The 14,644-nt window shown below is 42.2% G+C and overlaps 1 protein-coding gene across 2 annotated transcripts in view; it reads left to right on the top strand.

Moving 5' to 3' along the window:
* Positions 1 to 14,134, top strand: part of CDK17 (cyclin dependent kinase 17) — a 574,256-nt gene extending 560,122 nt beyond the window's left edge. For both annotated transcript variants that reach the window (XM_086918156.1, XM_086918151.1), the window contains exons 16-18: positions 1,069 to 1,159; positions 10,105 to 10,182; positions 13,087 to 14,134. In XM_086918156.1, the coding sequence (XP_086774282.1) occupies positions 1,069 to 1,159; positions 10,105 to 10,182; positions 13,087 to 13,124 (207 nt within the window). In that variant the 3' untranslated portion in view covers positions 13,125 to 14,134. The remainder of the gene's footprint in view (positions 1 to 1,068; positions 1,160 to 10,104; positions 10,183 to 13,086) is intronic.
* The last annotated feature ends 510 nt before the right edge of the window (positions 14,135 to 14,644 follow it).

The raw sequence follows: 14,644 nt of genomic DNA, 5'->3' as shown, positions 1-14,644 counted from the left end.
CGTTGCAGGTCTTTAACATGACAAGACCACTATCGTGCCATATTCTTTTTAGAGTTCCATCTCAAGGCAAGCTGGTGCATGAGCTATTTAACTCTGCTGGTCTTTAATACCATACATCAGCTCAGGTGCTTAGATAGGGGCTTCTGGGTCCTTTATTCATTTGTAATTGGTTGCCCGTCATCCCGATCTATCCAGCACAGAACAGCCTCAGGATCAGTTGCTCCCGTCGGACTATAAAATGCAATATAGAAAGTCCTCAAAGCAGCAAAAATGCCCATATGATCATGGGTAACCATAGCATCTGTCATCACTGCTTCACCTCACTCTATATGATCCTCTGCACATGCCAAGAAAGTGCCTTTTCAGGCCTCTCATCTCGCAATACAGTCATGCCATGAGGAGCCCATCAATTAATTGACTATCTTGATTTCACTGCAAAGATGTTCGCTTCTATGGGACTCAGTGCAGTTGCTGTTAATGTTCCAGTTTGTTATTGACAGTTTTGTAAGCTTGTGATATTAAGCACTGCATTGTTAATAGTATTATGAATATTGTTATTATCATAGCTGTTCATTGTCATCTCACTACAACAACAACAATATTAATAATAATAGTTATTCTTGGTGATCTCTGAAGACGTTGCTAGACTCTGTGCTATGAAGTAAATGTAAAAAACTATACGAAAAAGACAACAAAGTAGCTAATTGTGCCTTAACAAGAACCACTATCTGTCGTACTACTGGTACCCAGTCTTGAGTACCTAATGTTTTTTATGTCCTAGTCTGAGCCATGAGGGTATTTGATCTGGAAGAAGAAAAGAGCATCTGACAGAAACAATTCTCATCTGATGGTGGCCTTATCCTCTCATTAATTAATTGAAGATAAATCTACATTTTAGCTTGATTGTTATACATTGAATCTTGTAGGTGTGGTTTTGTAATAGGTGTGAGCATTATTTTATGTGATTGGTAAGTAAAAGTGGAAGCACTAAGAAAAAACTATTTATCACAGAGAATATACTCTGAAAATCCAAATATGAATAACAGTTCAAATATTTTGATTTAACAGTATGACTCTAAGAAAAGAATTTCTGCAGAAGATGCCATGAAGCATGCATACTTCAGAAGCCTGGGAACAAGAATACATGCTCTGCCTGAAAGTAAGTCATTCATTGTTTATAGATATTTTAATATCATATTTTGTCTGTTTCTAGTTAAACATACACGTCTTTTCAGTGTCCAAGCAAATTTCCCAACATTGGTCACCATGGTGTATTTCACTGTGAGAATTCTAATCCATGCTTGTCTTTTCTTGAATCATTTATGATTGCATAGCAAAAAGGTTTGGGATGATTTTATGATGCATAGCCATGGCAAGCTGGAATCAACTATCACCTTTATGCTGATGACACCCAACTCTACTATAAGATTAAATCCCACTCAGATATGCTTCACTTAAACAATACCTGAGTAAGATACAATCCTGGTTTTACTCCAACCACCTTAAACTGAACCCTAAAAAAACTGAAATTATTCTCTTTTCTCCAAAAAACAATTGACTCCCCATCCAAGGCTGGATCACTGACCTCAATTGATCCCTCTCCTTATCCAACTCGGTGAAATCCCTAAGTTTCACTCTTGACAAAAACCACATAAGGACCACATAAAAAACTCGTCTAAAGAAGCACTTTTCACTCTCCGACACCTTAAGAAAATCAAACCCTTCATCCCCTTAGATGACTTTAAAGGGGCTGTCCAATCACTAGTCCTATCTAAACTTGACTATCGCAACGCTATCCTCACCAGAACCCCCAAATACACCTGGCCCCCTTAGAGCTGTGCATAACTTGGCGGCCAGGCTCATCACTGACTGTAAATGATTTAACCACATCTCCCCTGCCCTTAAAGCCCTCCAATGGTTACCCGTTGAAGGAAGATGTTTTTATAAAACTGCATGCATCACACACAAAGCTCTTCACCAACAAACCCCGGCATACCTAACTAACAAACTCAATATAGCGGGCAGCACCAGAATTATGAGACTCTCCAATACGCTCCTTCTAGCCCCCCTGCTATTAAAAAAGAAATCCACCGAATCTCGCTCCTTTTCCGGTAATTCACTAAACATCTGGAATGCCCTCCCAAAAGACCTGTGGTGTAACCCCTACTACCTCAGCTTTAAAAAAAGACCTTAACTATTACCTTCTTAACATATATTGGGGTCCTTAATCTCATCTTTTGACCTCGCCTCTCTGTTGTCCCCTGCATTGGTTATCTTTTTCCTGACCCTGTCTTCACTCTCCCTCCTTACATACCATCCTCTCTTCTCAGCCCTAAACTGTTACACCCATTTATATTATGTATAAGTTTGTTACCCACTAACCGCCTAGAATTCTTTCCCCTTTGCTTAATTAAAGATGTACCTGCTTGTTTTGTTACCCTGAAAAACTGCTTTAACTTATTTTTGCCCCCTCTTTACTTACTGTGAGATGTACTCACCTGTTTTTGTTTACCCTAAAATATCTGATTTTCTTGATTGCTTATGTTCATGTAAAGTGCTCTGATACCTCCGGGTGTAGTCAGCGCTATATAAAACCTTTCAAATAAATAAATGCCAGCATGGCCTTTCCAGTCTAGTATGTTCTATCCCCATGAAATCTTCATAGTAAATTCGTCAGTGCACATTCTTAACCTTGAATGATGTTCATCATTTCTGAGTCTTTTCTGGTATGACTACCATTAAGGAAGCGATAGTACATTGACATTTTGTGGCCATTGAAGCAGTATTAATGTTGTTTCTTGCTAATGCAGTCACCACCATGAAGTATGGGATTATCTTTGCTGTTCATAAAATTCATCTCAGGGACACACCACACCAATGTTCAAGACAACTGAAATAAAGAGATCCCTTTGTTCCAATTCAATCCTGCCATATACAAAATAGATAATCCATTGCAAGGTCCCTCCACTGATTGTCATGTGTATAATGAGCATGATTAATAGCGCCTATATTCCTAAAGAAACTAGCAGAGAGGTAGCACAAGTTTCTAGTATCTTTGACTGTTTTGCAAAGTATTTCATGGCTCTTTTTTTAAAACTTACCATTTTCCGGGTGCCCTGGTCTCCTTGTTCTGCTCTTCTTTTCTCCTTTGGATTGCATTTTATGTCCTTTGTGTCCATGAATTTAGATACAGAGACTGCAACCACATTTAGCAACTAGCTAAATCTAGTCAACCAATTTATTTGATGCATAATATTAGTTGTCTCCAGTAGAAATTGTGATCTATTATGCCTTTATTAACACAGAAGTCAGGCTGTCTTACCGCCATAACCGCAACTCAGCCACAGAACATCCCGGCAGAAGCCTCAACGATACTCCCCGCAGCGGCAGGAGCCGCGGGAGCTGCCGACAGCGGCGCAAAGCCGCAAAGAGACCCCCCGCAGCGGCAGGAGCCGCAGGAATAGGCGGGAATAGGCCGGCAGCGGCAGTGACAGGAACCGCAAAGAGACCTCTAGGAGGCAGGAGCCGCGGGAACAGGCCGGCAGCAGCAGGAGCCCGGCGGTGGCAAGGAGCCGCAAAAGGATATCAAAAAACATCATAGAGCAGAAGGATCAGCGAAAGTCCCCCTGCAGAGTCGAGAGGCCGCAAGCAGGAAGTAGCCCAGAGGCTCTTGCGATCTCGACCATCACCCAGCCACCGAAGCACACAGTAGGCCCGCAGGTGAGGTGAGCGGGAGGTGAACCAAGCATAGTGAATCGGGAAGGGACTGCTCAGCCTCTCTAGAGCCTGCCCCGCTGAGTATCCACGTCGGCTCTTCAGGTTGTTGCTTCGGGAATGCCGGGTCCGGTGGAGGGGAGATCCCGTGGGGCCCAGACATGTTCACCCACCAGTGCATAGGGCACATATGTGCACGTGTTGCGGACGCTGCAAAGGCTTCTAAGTGGAACTTTATGTGAAGCCCTCCGTTCCCATTCTGGGCTTGGCCTCTCAGCAGTTACCACAGCGAGGCCTTGGTGTTTGGGGGGTCCTCACCTCGCTCTACCCAGGAACACTTTGCCAGCATCTTCCCCTCGCCGCCGCTGCACTTGGGACCTGTGCGCGGCCACCGAGCAGGGGAAAAGACTACGTTTCCCAGCATTCCCGGCACCAGGAAGCCAGACGGTAGCACGCCCACTGCACGCCTGGTGGCGCTAAAAGCGCGAGAGACTACCCGCGCGCGGGCGTCGCCGGGCTGAGCCCGGGCAGAGGGCAGGCCGTCTGTGGTCCAGGGACGGGACGGGCCACCCCCCGTGGCTTTGCTGAAAGGTACTGTAACAGACTGGATATGGAATTGTAATAATTGCATTCTGGGAAAACGGACAGAACATTGCATTTGTTCTAATTACCCTGCTTCGAACTGTGCAACACAAAATAGCAAGAGGGCTTAAATTACCAATATAGCTATTTGTAAAACTATGGCGACTAAACCCAAAACTCGCTCGGCGAAGAGTAAAGCTGGAACACCTCTTAAACCAAAAAATCCCGACGTAGGGCCTGGTGAAGCACCCACCCATAAAGCCACTCCAACGGATCATTGACCTAATGCTACGAAAGGTCGCAGGGGATATTGAGCGCGCGGAGAGACGTATATCAATGACTTTAACTTCCCTGCCATTGACACCAACTCAAACTGAGGATGCAATCCAAGGTGATAGATCACCTGAAGGGACCCGTGAAAACTCACTAGACACTATCCCATGTGCACAACTAGTAGCGGAGGACCAAGCACCTATAAATATAGATACAAGCATAACACCTAAACCACCCTCCAAAAAACGTCAACACAAAATCAGACAAACAAGGGCTAAGAAAAAGAACAACAAATGCAACCAGTCGAAAGATATAGAGGAGGAAGTCCTAATAATAGAATCTAAAGCCGCCCCACTTCCTCCGAGTTGGCTTGACCCTATAATTCTAGAGCTACAAAAGCATCTGGAGACATTTATAACTAGTTTAATCAAACCACTAGTGAGTAAGATAGACAAAATAGCTAGCGAATTGCAAAGACAGGGCAAGGCAAGGGAAGCCCCAACAACAAATAAAAATGGTAAAGGGACTTCAACAAATAACATCCCAGCCCAACGACCAGCACCATCCAATAACTGTGTTAGCTATGATCAATGCACCATTGCTCAGGTGCATGCTGCGACTGATGGGGCAATAGCAGAACGGGGTGGGAGTGCTAATACACTTGGAAACTCGGACAGAAATAACCTTCAAAGACAGGGCGTGGGAGGGCCAAGGCAGACAGACAACATCGGCACCTCATATCAGGCAAAAAATCAACATCATTTTACCGAGCAAAATACTAGAGCACAAGGCCCACTCCCATGTGTAAACCTACCCCCGGAAGCAAGCCCTTTTGTCGTTATCTTCACAGGGGTCCCAGGGCTAGGACGAGGGCAGAGAGAAACTTTCACAGAATTAAAACAAAAGATTTCAACCTGGTTAAATATTCATAGACCCTTAAAGGGAGGAAGAGGGGGGGAGATTTTAAACTTAAGGAGAGCACAGTGGGTGGGAACCAGAAAGAAAGAAATAGAGGGGAATTGTGTCATCGCCAACTTCAGGGATCCGAATCTTGTGGAGTATATACTAACCAATGACAACAGAAACACCACTAGCACTATAAGGACCATGCCTTTAGCATATTTTTACCCGAGGAAATTGATGACACGCCAACCAAACTTTCACTTCATGGGGAGAAATAGATTCATAGAGGGATACGATCCTAGGCCCATGGAGTACGGCATGCAAAATATAGCATACCAGGGAGGTCCCCAATGGACAAATAGATACAGCTCCTTACAATACATGGATGAAAATGAATGACTGAGGGAAGTAGAGAAGGTTAAGGGAGAAAAGATTGTAACACTGGTAAGAGGGGAGGGGGTGGAGGAAAATGAAGCCACCCTAAACATGGCAGAAACCCCAAACAATGAAGCAATAGAAATAGGGAGGGCTGGCAACGAAACGATAATTGATCCAAATCATGTCATAGGGATTGCGAATAGTGGGGAAGCACAGACACGAAAAGTGAATATTATGACATGGAATGTAGCGGGTTTAGCAGGTAAATTTGATAACCCTGAATGGAGGAATGAGATCCAGGGATTTCATATCCTGGCATTTCAGGAGACATGGGCAGTCAGTGCGGCTTCATACCAAATAGAGGGCTATAAGTGCTTTTTTGTGCCCGCACAAAAAGACAGGCGGGTAGAGAGAGGAGGGTTGGCGCTCTATGTCGATCTAACATTAGAAGGTAAATGGACTGTACCATCCTGGACATCATTCACCCTGCAATCTGCTATATTCCAGAGTAGAGAGTTGAGGGTGCAGTTTTTCAACTTTTATAATCCTGGACCCATAGATGGAAAAAATGGCGCTCTCAGTGAATTAGACGAAAAACTTACACATGAGGCTGAGCTAAAGAAGGGGGGGGTTCCAATGACAATAGTACTGGGCGACTTTAATTGTCACCTCTGCCCAGTTCTATTTCAGGACCATCCATATTGGGACGCTTGCCCCTTTAATGAGGGGCCTCATTGGGAACATAATCAGGAGGGCACACAATTAAATGCAATGATAGAAGCCCACTCATTAGCACATACGATGGACCTAATAACCCCAGAGGTAGAGGGATATACGTACCAACCTTCAAAGGCAGAGGGAGTTCTACCATAATAGACTACATACTAATATCCTCCTTTGCTAAAAATAGAATTGTGATGGCTAAAACTAAATGGAGCCCCTTTAGTGACCATAACCCTCTCATTCTGGAAATAAGACACACCTGTGGGGCGGGCAAACCCAAAAGGGGGGGGGGAAATTAGCCTCCAAACAACAGATCAGGGAAGGCGACTTAAGTGGGCAAGGGTAGACTCTCAAGAGTTTTATAAATCTCTGGTCCAAAATGGAAGAAAAGAGATAGGAGACTGTCTGGACCCCTTAAAAGAAGGTCCAGAATTAACGGAATCCTTCATAACCCTTACAAGCATAGTGTATAAAATGCTGGAAGTCAAAGGCCTGAGGAAAGAGCAGAAGAACCCACGCTGGTTCGATAAAGCTGCTCCAAAGCATTAAGGGATCTAAAAGCCTGTCTTAAAGTTAAACCAAGGAATAAGACAGACGTGGCCACTTGTAGATTAAAATACAGAACCAAAGTAAAAGAGCGGAAGAAGCTGCTTCAAGCAGAAGTGTGGGCAGACCTTAGAGAGGCGGGAGAAAACAGGGATTTTGCAGGATTCTGGAAAATTGTAAATCGGCCCTGTTTTAACGAGAATTCTGCCCCGGTGATTAGTAATAACATCCTCCCAGAGGAATGGGTCAACCACTTCCAAGGGTTATACAACAAATCACACCTAGCAATTCAGGAGGGCGAATGGCAGGGTACACGGAGTGATAAAATAACCTTCTCGCTAGGGGAGATAACAAATGCAATTAGTGGGTTGACCCCAAACAAGGCCCCTGGTCCGGATGGTACCCCACCGGATCTATATAGAAGTAATATAGATCTATGGGCACCAATTTTAACAAGGGTGCTAAATGCAGCCATCAAATGTGGCCTACCAAGCTCTTGGTCCACGGCACTGATTGTACCCATATTTAAAAAAGGGTCCAGGGATGACCCTAAGTGCTATAGGCCGATCTCGCTCATTGATGTTTCTGCTAAAATTATGGGGCGAGTGATTTTGAACAGGCTTATGGAGTGGACGGTGGAACATCATATTTTGGCAGAAATACAATACGGGTTTAGGGAGGGTAGATCGACAAGTGACCAGTGCCTAAATTTGTATCTTTTGACAGCCAAGTACACGAAAGCAGGCAGGGGCACAGTCTATATGGCATTCATGGACCTAGCCGCGGCCTTTGACAATGTCAATAGGTCTAAACTATGGACCATGATGCATAACCTAGAGATAGAAGAGGGGCTGATCAATATCCTGAAAAAGCTGCACTGGAACACCACGGCCAAGGTTCGTTTCAGTCCAGAGGGGGGGGGCGAACTGATCAATTTTTATGTTCAGGGGGAGTAAGACAAGGGTGCATATTAGCCCCTTTTCTTTTCTCCCTTTACATTAAGGCCCTAGAGAGTGCCCTCATCGCCCTAGAAGTTGATTCCCCCAAAGTAGGACCGCGTCACGTCCCAGTACTATTGTATGCGGATGACGTGGTCCTGCTGGCCAGGACCCCAAGGGCTTTGCAACTTCTGGTGGATGGATTTGTTAAGTTCATGGGGGACTTGGACTTGTCTGTCAACCTAACAAAATCCTTTGTCATGGTGGCCGGTAAAAAACCTACTAACAAGAGCGTGTTCAAAATTGGGTCACAGACTCTGGGCAAAGTAAAGACCTTCCCCTACTTAGGGCTGCTAAAGGACGGGGACATGCTATTTAATCACCTGCTTGAGGCCCATTGCACCAAGCTTGTGTCCTCAAATGGGGCTATTTTGAGCTTTGCCCGCAGATTGGGACGCTGGTGCCCAGAACAGATAATGGCATTATATGCCTCAATCAGTACAGCTAAGGCCCTGTATGGTGCTGAGATATGGGGCTTTAGGGACTGTAAGCAACTTCAACAGCATGAAGATAAATTATTTCGGAGAATCTTAAAAGTCCCGCAAGCCATCCCTGCTGAAATTGCCCATGATGAATTGGGGATGCCATATATTTCTGATATTGTTAAACTAAGGCCAATTATGGCATGGATGAGAACTTGGACTAACCCGGAGGCAGCTCTGACCAGGGAAATAATTACAGACTGCTTACAAAGAGACAAGGCCCTACAAATCCCCTGGTTGAAATATGTGAAAGACTCTTTAACAAGTATTGACCAGGGCCAGCTTTTTAATGATCCCTCCTTGATTGTAAATAGTAGTAAAATTAAGGTAAAAAAATAGCTTTTAGAAAAATTTGTCGCTGACAGAAGAAGTTGTGGCCTGGCAAAGAAATCACTAGCAGCCAATGACCTTGTAAGAAATGGAGGGGGAATGGAATCCTATCTGTTTCTTATGTATAGCCAAAATGATCGGCTTTTAATATGCCGTTTTAGGCTCAATTGGTTACCAAATATTTTAGCTTACCCTGCTGGTTTTACCGTATCAATTGAGCAGAAGGGTGCCTGCGGCTGCGACAATAGTTCTCCGCAGGATACCCTTCATTTTGTACTTTTATGTTTATTTTATAGTAACCCCAGACGATTGTTTTTGGTAGACATTTTAAAGAAACAGAAATTCCGCCAAGCAAGAACTGCATTGTTGTTTTTACAGAAAGCCACTGTGCCATTTTAAGCTTTTTAAAAGTAGCCGTAAGATTGAGGAATAGAAGAAATGAATTAGTGTTGTAAAATCATATTTGCCCCGTGAATCAAATCCTCTCTTCTCTATTGTTGTTTTTAACATGAAAAGTTCAGGAATGAAATGTAATGAAATCTAATGACATTTTATGTAATGTGCTTTTATGAGGAATTTTTATTCTTCGAAATAAAGATTTACTGAACTGAACTGAACACAGAAGTTGCATTGTTCTGTAATATCATTTAAACATTACACAAAATAAAGGTAGTGTTTTTCATACCATCTCTATCTTTTGCTAGATAAATACTGCAGTGTATTTACTGTAGCATCATGACCCATTAATTTTAAAGGGGAATTGTCACCCTTTACATGATAATGTTGCTGTCAGAAGAATTGGGAATGGAGTGTTTACTGTAGTTCTCACCTGGTTCATGAGGCACTTACAAATATTGAAACGTTAAAACGGGGCTCTTTTATTATGGGTTTCATGATGCATGATATACATATAATAATTCCTATATATGTTGTTGGGGAGTTAGTGTGAAGTGGTAGACACCCTCAAGAGGGGGTGCACATAGTTTTGAAATGCATAGATCTGAGACTGAAATTTGGGTCACTGGCATACAGATTTCGATTCAGCTCCAACATACTTAACTCAAGATGTTACAGGCTGCATAGAATATTACACCCGTGCATTTTCTACAAAGCAGCAATATCATTTACAGACCAAATTGTTAATATTTCTTATTAAATACTTTATGCTTTTCTAGATGTCTCAATATTTAGTCTGAAAGAGCTCCAACTACAAAAAGATCCTGGATTTCGGAACTCTTCATATCCAGAATCAGGTATGCTACCTTTACTTACTTCCAGAGCGTATTTGAGTGCCTAACGACTTATACTTAATCAAAGTTTAAAACTTTGAGTCTATGAAAATTTATGAACATTTTTAAAGTTATTATCTAAATTACATTATGCTGTTTATAAACCTCAATCATTGCAGTTAGAGCGTGACCAGCTCCATATCATACTCTTGCATTTATACAAAGTACATCCTCACTGAAGCAGAATTGCACAATAACTTTTCTAGTGTGATTGTTAAACTGCACTTGATGACATATGTCAAGTACATATTTAACTTTACGCCCAGTAATTAAATTTGAATTTGGAGTTCCAGATAATGTACTTGTTTTCTGTACGATGGAATTGGTATGTAGGCTGATGTGTCCATGCTTCTGGTGGGCCCCTTTAGCCTCCACCTCTTTTGAGGGGACTCCTATACCCTCTGCTGAAGTGTATGTTATTCTTCTTGGTTTGCACCAGCACCACCTCTAGTGAGATACATTTGCTAACTATTTTGTCTTCCTGTCCCTACATCTGGGAGGACTTCAAAAACCTACTGCTATGACACCAATGGGTCCTAGACTCACGCTTCCAGTGCTCCTTGTTTGACTCCACGGAGGTCATTGCTGCTTTTTTGAGTGTGGCATTAGGCCGTATACCTCTTTATTTGTACCTAGCTACACTTGTTAATCTCATATCTAGATTATTGGTGGGCCTATATGTCCAACTGTGGCATTGTGGCCTGACTGCCTCTTACTAGTGCATGATCAAGAAACAGTGAGCGACCCAAAATACCCTTGAGGGCTTGGGTAATTAGATAAAAGGGTAAAGTGCCTTCAAGGGAATTCGTTTGAATGATGTTTGTTGATTTTAAATTGATTTAGAGGGATGATATACTAATCCCTATGTGTAATTAATACACCACATACGGTATTTTGAATGACTTTAACAGGGTCTTTAACATATAAACAACATATAAACAACAAGCACAAGGGTGTTTTTTTAGAAAAATAGAATTTATCAAGAAAATTTAAGTGGTAAATAATGTCATATACAGATGAAAACAATTCAAATAACAATTAGGCCTGCAGGTACATAGAAAAATTAAATTGGTAAGTGACACAACAGAACCTAAAGAAACAGCTATCCCAGGTCAAAATTAATAAGACAATAAAGGGATAAGATGAATGTCGACGTTTCGGTCTCGAAAATAGGAGCCTGAAACGTGGACATTCATCTTATCCCTTTATTGTCTTATTAATTTTGACCTGGGATAGCTGTTTCTTTAGGTTCTGTTGTGTCACTTACCAATTTTATTTTTCTATGTACCTGCAGGCCTAATTGTTATTTGAATTGTTTTCATCTGTATATGACATTATTTACCACTTAAATTTTCTTGATAAATTCTATTTTTCTAAAAAACACCCTTGTGCTTGTTGTTTATATGTTGTTTATATGTTAAAGACCCTGTTAAAGTCATTCAAAATACCGTATGTGGTGTATTAATTACACATAGGGATTAGTATATCATCCCTCTAAATCAATTTAAAATCAACAAACATCATTCAAACGAATTCCCTTGAAGGCACTTTACCCTTTTATCTTACTAGTGCATGCGTGCGGTTTGCGGAATTATAACTCCTGGGCAGTTTCTAAATGCCATTCAATATGGCTGTATACCTGTAGATTATGCTACAGCCTTTCTCCCCATATACATTAATTTCAGCCCTGGGGTGGGCTTCCCGGGGCCTGTCATGGTTCGTGCAGGGGATGCGCCTCCCATTCATTATTGAAATTGGCCCTGGGAGATTGGGCCCGGGGATTCTTAAGGCTTGGGTGGGGGGCACGTGCCACCCTCTCCTTATATGCAAATTTCAGCCCTGGGAGTGGGCTCCCCGGGCCTTTTATGACTCCGGGAGTGGGACCATTCATCCCTCCCCCCTTATTGAATGTGAATCACAAAAAGCACAATCTGTGGACCAATGTCAAACTTCTAGCCAAATTTAGTGTAATTCTGTTTAGCAGTTTTTGCTGTAGCCTTGTTTAAAGAAGTCTATTGAACTTCATGGGGAATTTACATTTTGGGGCCCCCCTTTTTTACTCGGTTTACACTTGACCGATTATCCTGAAACTTTCCCTGCACAACGAATCAAGAAGCAGCACCATTTGGATAGTTTTGTGAAGATTAGTCACACGGTGCCAAAAATATTAGCACCAAAACAAACACTTTTCCTATGGAACAGCTGACCTAACTATAAATACCCAGTGGCGACTGCTGCTGGGATGGATAGATGGATAGATGGATAGATGGATATATAGATAGATAGATAGATAGATAGATAGATAGATAGATAGATAGATAGATAGATAGATAGATAGATAGAGAGACACTGTGTTTTTTTTAGAAAGAAATGAATACAAGTTGATGGATAATCTGCTCGTGAGAGTGTGGAGACAATTTGGAGAGAATATTGCGTATTTTGAACAAGAAAAACTGACATAAAATTAACCAGTGGTACACAATATTGTTTTATCCAACCCTCAATAATAAGGTAAAGTTTAAACAGGTAAGACACTGAGGTTAGTAATTAGCAATTGAGTCCGTAGATCATCATGTTTCAGCCAATACGAAATCCTCAGAAGGTGTCACTGGCTTTCTTCAGGACCAGGTCCCTCTTACAGTAACTGCTGTCTTATCTGAATATGTGCCACCAGCCGCCACTGGTTAACTTTGCCAGTGATAGTTGAAGTTGTTTAGATTGTCACATCTGACTTTCCTTACCTACTAAAATACCCGTTGAGCTTAGCAGTGGTCACTTGATGGTATGAGCACCCTATGTAAATCATCTTAGCTACAGTGGCCAGCAATGCAACAACACTTCTCCTTAAACCTATTATTTTCATTGCAGGGCATGGGAAGAACAGAAGACAGAGTATGCTGTTTTAGGACTCTGTAATACCGTTACAGCGAGCATCCATTTTCCAGCCATGAACTATGACCTACAGGCACCTACTCCTGATAGTGCGCTTGGACTGCCTGTGCGCCTGCACTCTCTAATTCCAAGCGGAGTCTTCGCATCTAAGACCTGCAGATTTTTTACTTGTTGTCACAGTGTGACACCCTCTGTACAGTTGGTTTTACGGTCTGTCCCGTCTCTAGGTCCACTAGGTTATGGGCTGCAGATGTTTTTGTAGCTGCATTATTTTGTGCAGGGCTGACTGAGAAACACAGAGCATTATTTATTGTGGAATCATTGCTGCTAAATGACTACTGTTTGTATATTTAACACAGCACCCTGTTGAAAGCCTGAAGACGTTGCAGTGACTTTGTAATATGTGAATGCATCTGTTTCTCACAGGAACTGTTTTTGTAATTATTTTCCTCAATTAAATTGAAATGTTTTCCAGAACATAAACCCACCCTGTTGTGTCAACAGTCCAAGCAGATGGACCATTTGTAATGATATTAGTCAGAAGGGCTGCAAGGAGCTCTCCGCTGCAACTTCGACTGTCCAGCGCAGGCGGCACTTTACATCTTACATCTGCTGCCAAGGCTTGCTTTACGCTGTCCCCAGCCCTTGCGTTAGTTAAAAATACAAAGTTAATCTTCGAATTGGAAATTGTGTGCATGTTGCACGATCTGGTGTAGAAAGACCGATGGCTCGGTTAGTGGTTTAGGCAGAATCCTGCATAGTGGAAAGCAAGAGGGCTGCAAGTCCGCACCAGTTCCAATGTCGTTTTACAGGCGTTGTATAATCTTGGGGAGTTTTCGGGGAGAGGTAGCAGTTAAAAACACATTGTTTCTGTTCCCTGGATTCTGTTGGTTTGCCTAAGTCGTATTCCGAGGAGGTTCTTGACCTGCGTTTCTTTTCAAGTCCTTGGTATAATACAGGTTGTGACATCACGAGAGGATACTGAGGTCAGATAAGACATCCGGAACCTTTAACTAAAAAAAAACTACCCTCTGCTGTTCTCTATTTCTCTTAACCACATGCTTTTTGGATCTGTCTACATCTGTACAGGAAGTGTTTAAAAGGGATACAAAGTGTTTTCAAAATGCCATTCATCCATTCTTAAAATAAATGTCCAATACGATTTTAATTTCTGTCGGATGTACCAATCTACAACTGTTTCCATTTAGTTTATGCTTATTGTTGCCTTTTTTGCATGCATTGTTATGAAAAGTAATCAACCTTTCAAACCGAACGTGGCAAAAAAAAGTGAGACCGTTCAGCTTTCTGACTTGCTGCAGTAGCAACTTTGAAAAGTCAAAGGTTTATTTTGGTTTTAGTTTCCACCAACAAGAAAATGCTACAATTTTCTTTACACCTTTGAAGTAGTGGATTTGCAGTTTGCCTTTCCTGTGCTCACTTCCTGTGTCAAAATTTGAAAATAGAGAGATTCAAAACGAAGGACAAACTAAGTAAGAACATTTTTTGCAGAAAAGCTAAAAATGAGGTAGATTGA

The sequence above is a fragment of the Lissotriton vulgaris genome, chromosome 1_1 (genome assembly GCF_964263255.1).
Source record: "Lissotriton vulgaris chromosome 1_1, aLisVul1.2, whole genome shotgun sequence".
Taxonomy (NCBI): domain Eukaryota; kingdom Metazoa; phylum Chordata; class Amphibia; order Caudata; family Salamandridae; genus Lissotriton; species Lissotriton vulgaris.
The sequence above is the reverse complement of the archived record's forward strand: the minus strand, read 5'-3'. Positions and strand labels throughout refer to the sequence as shown.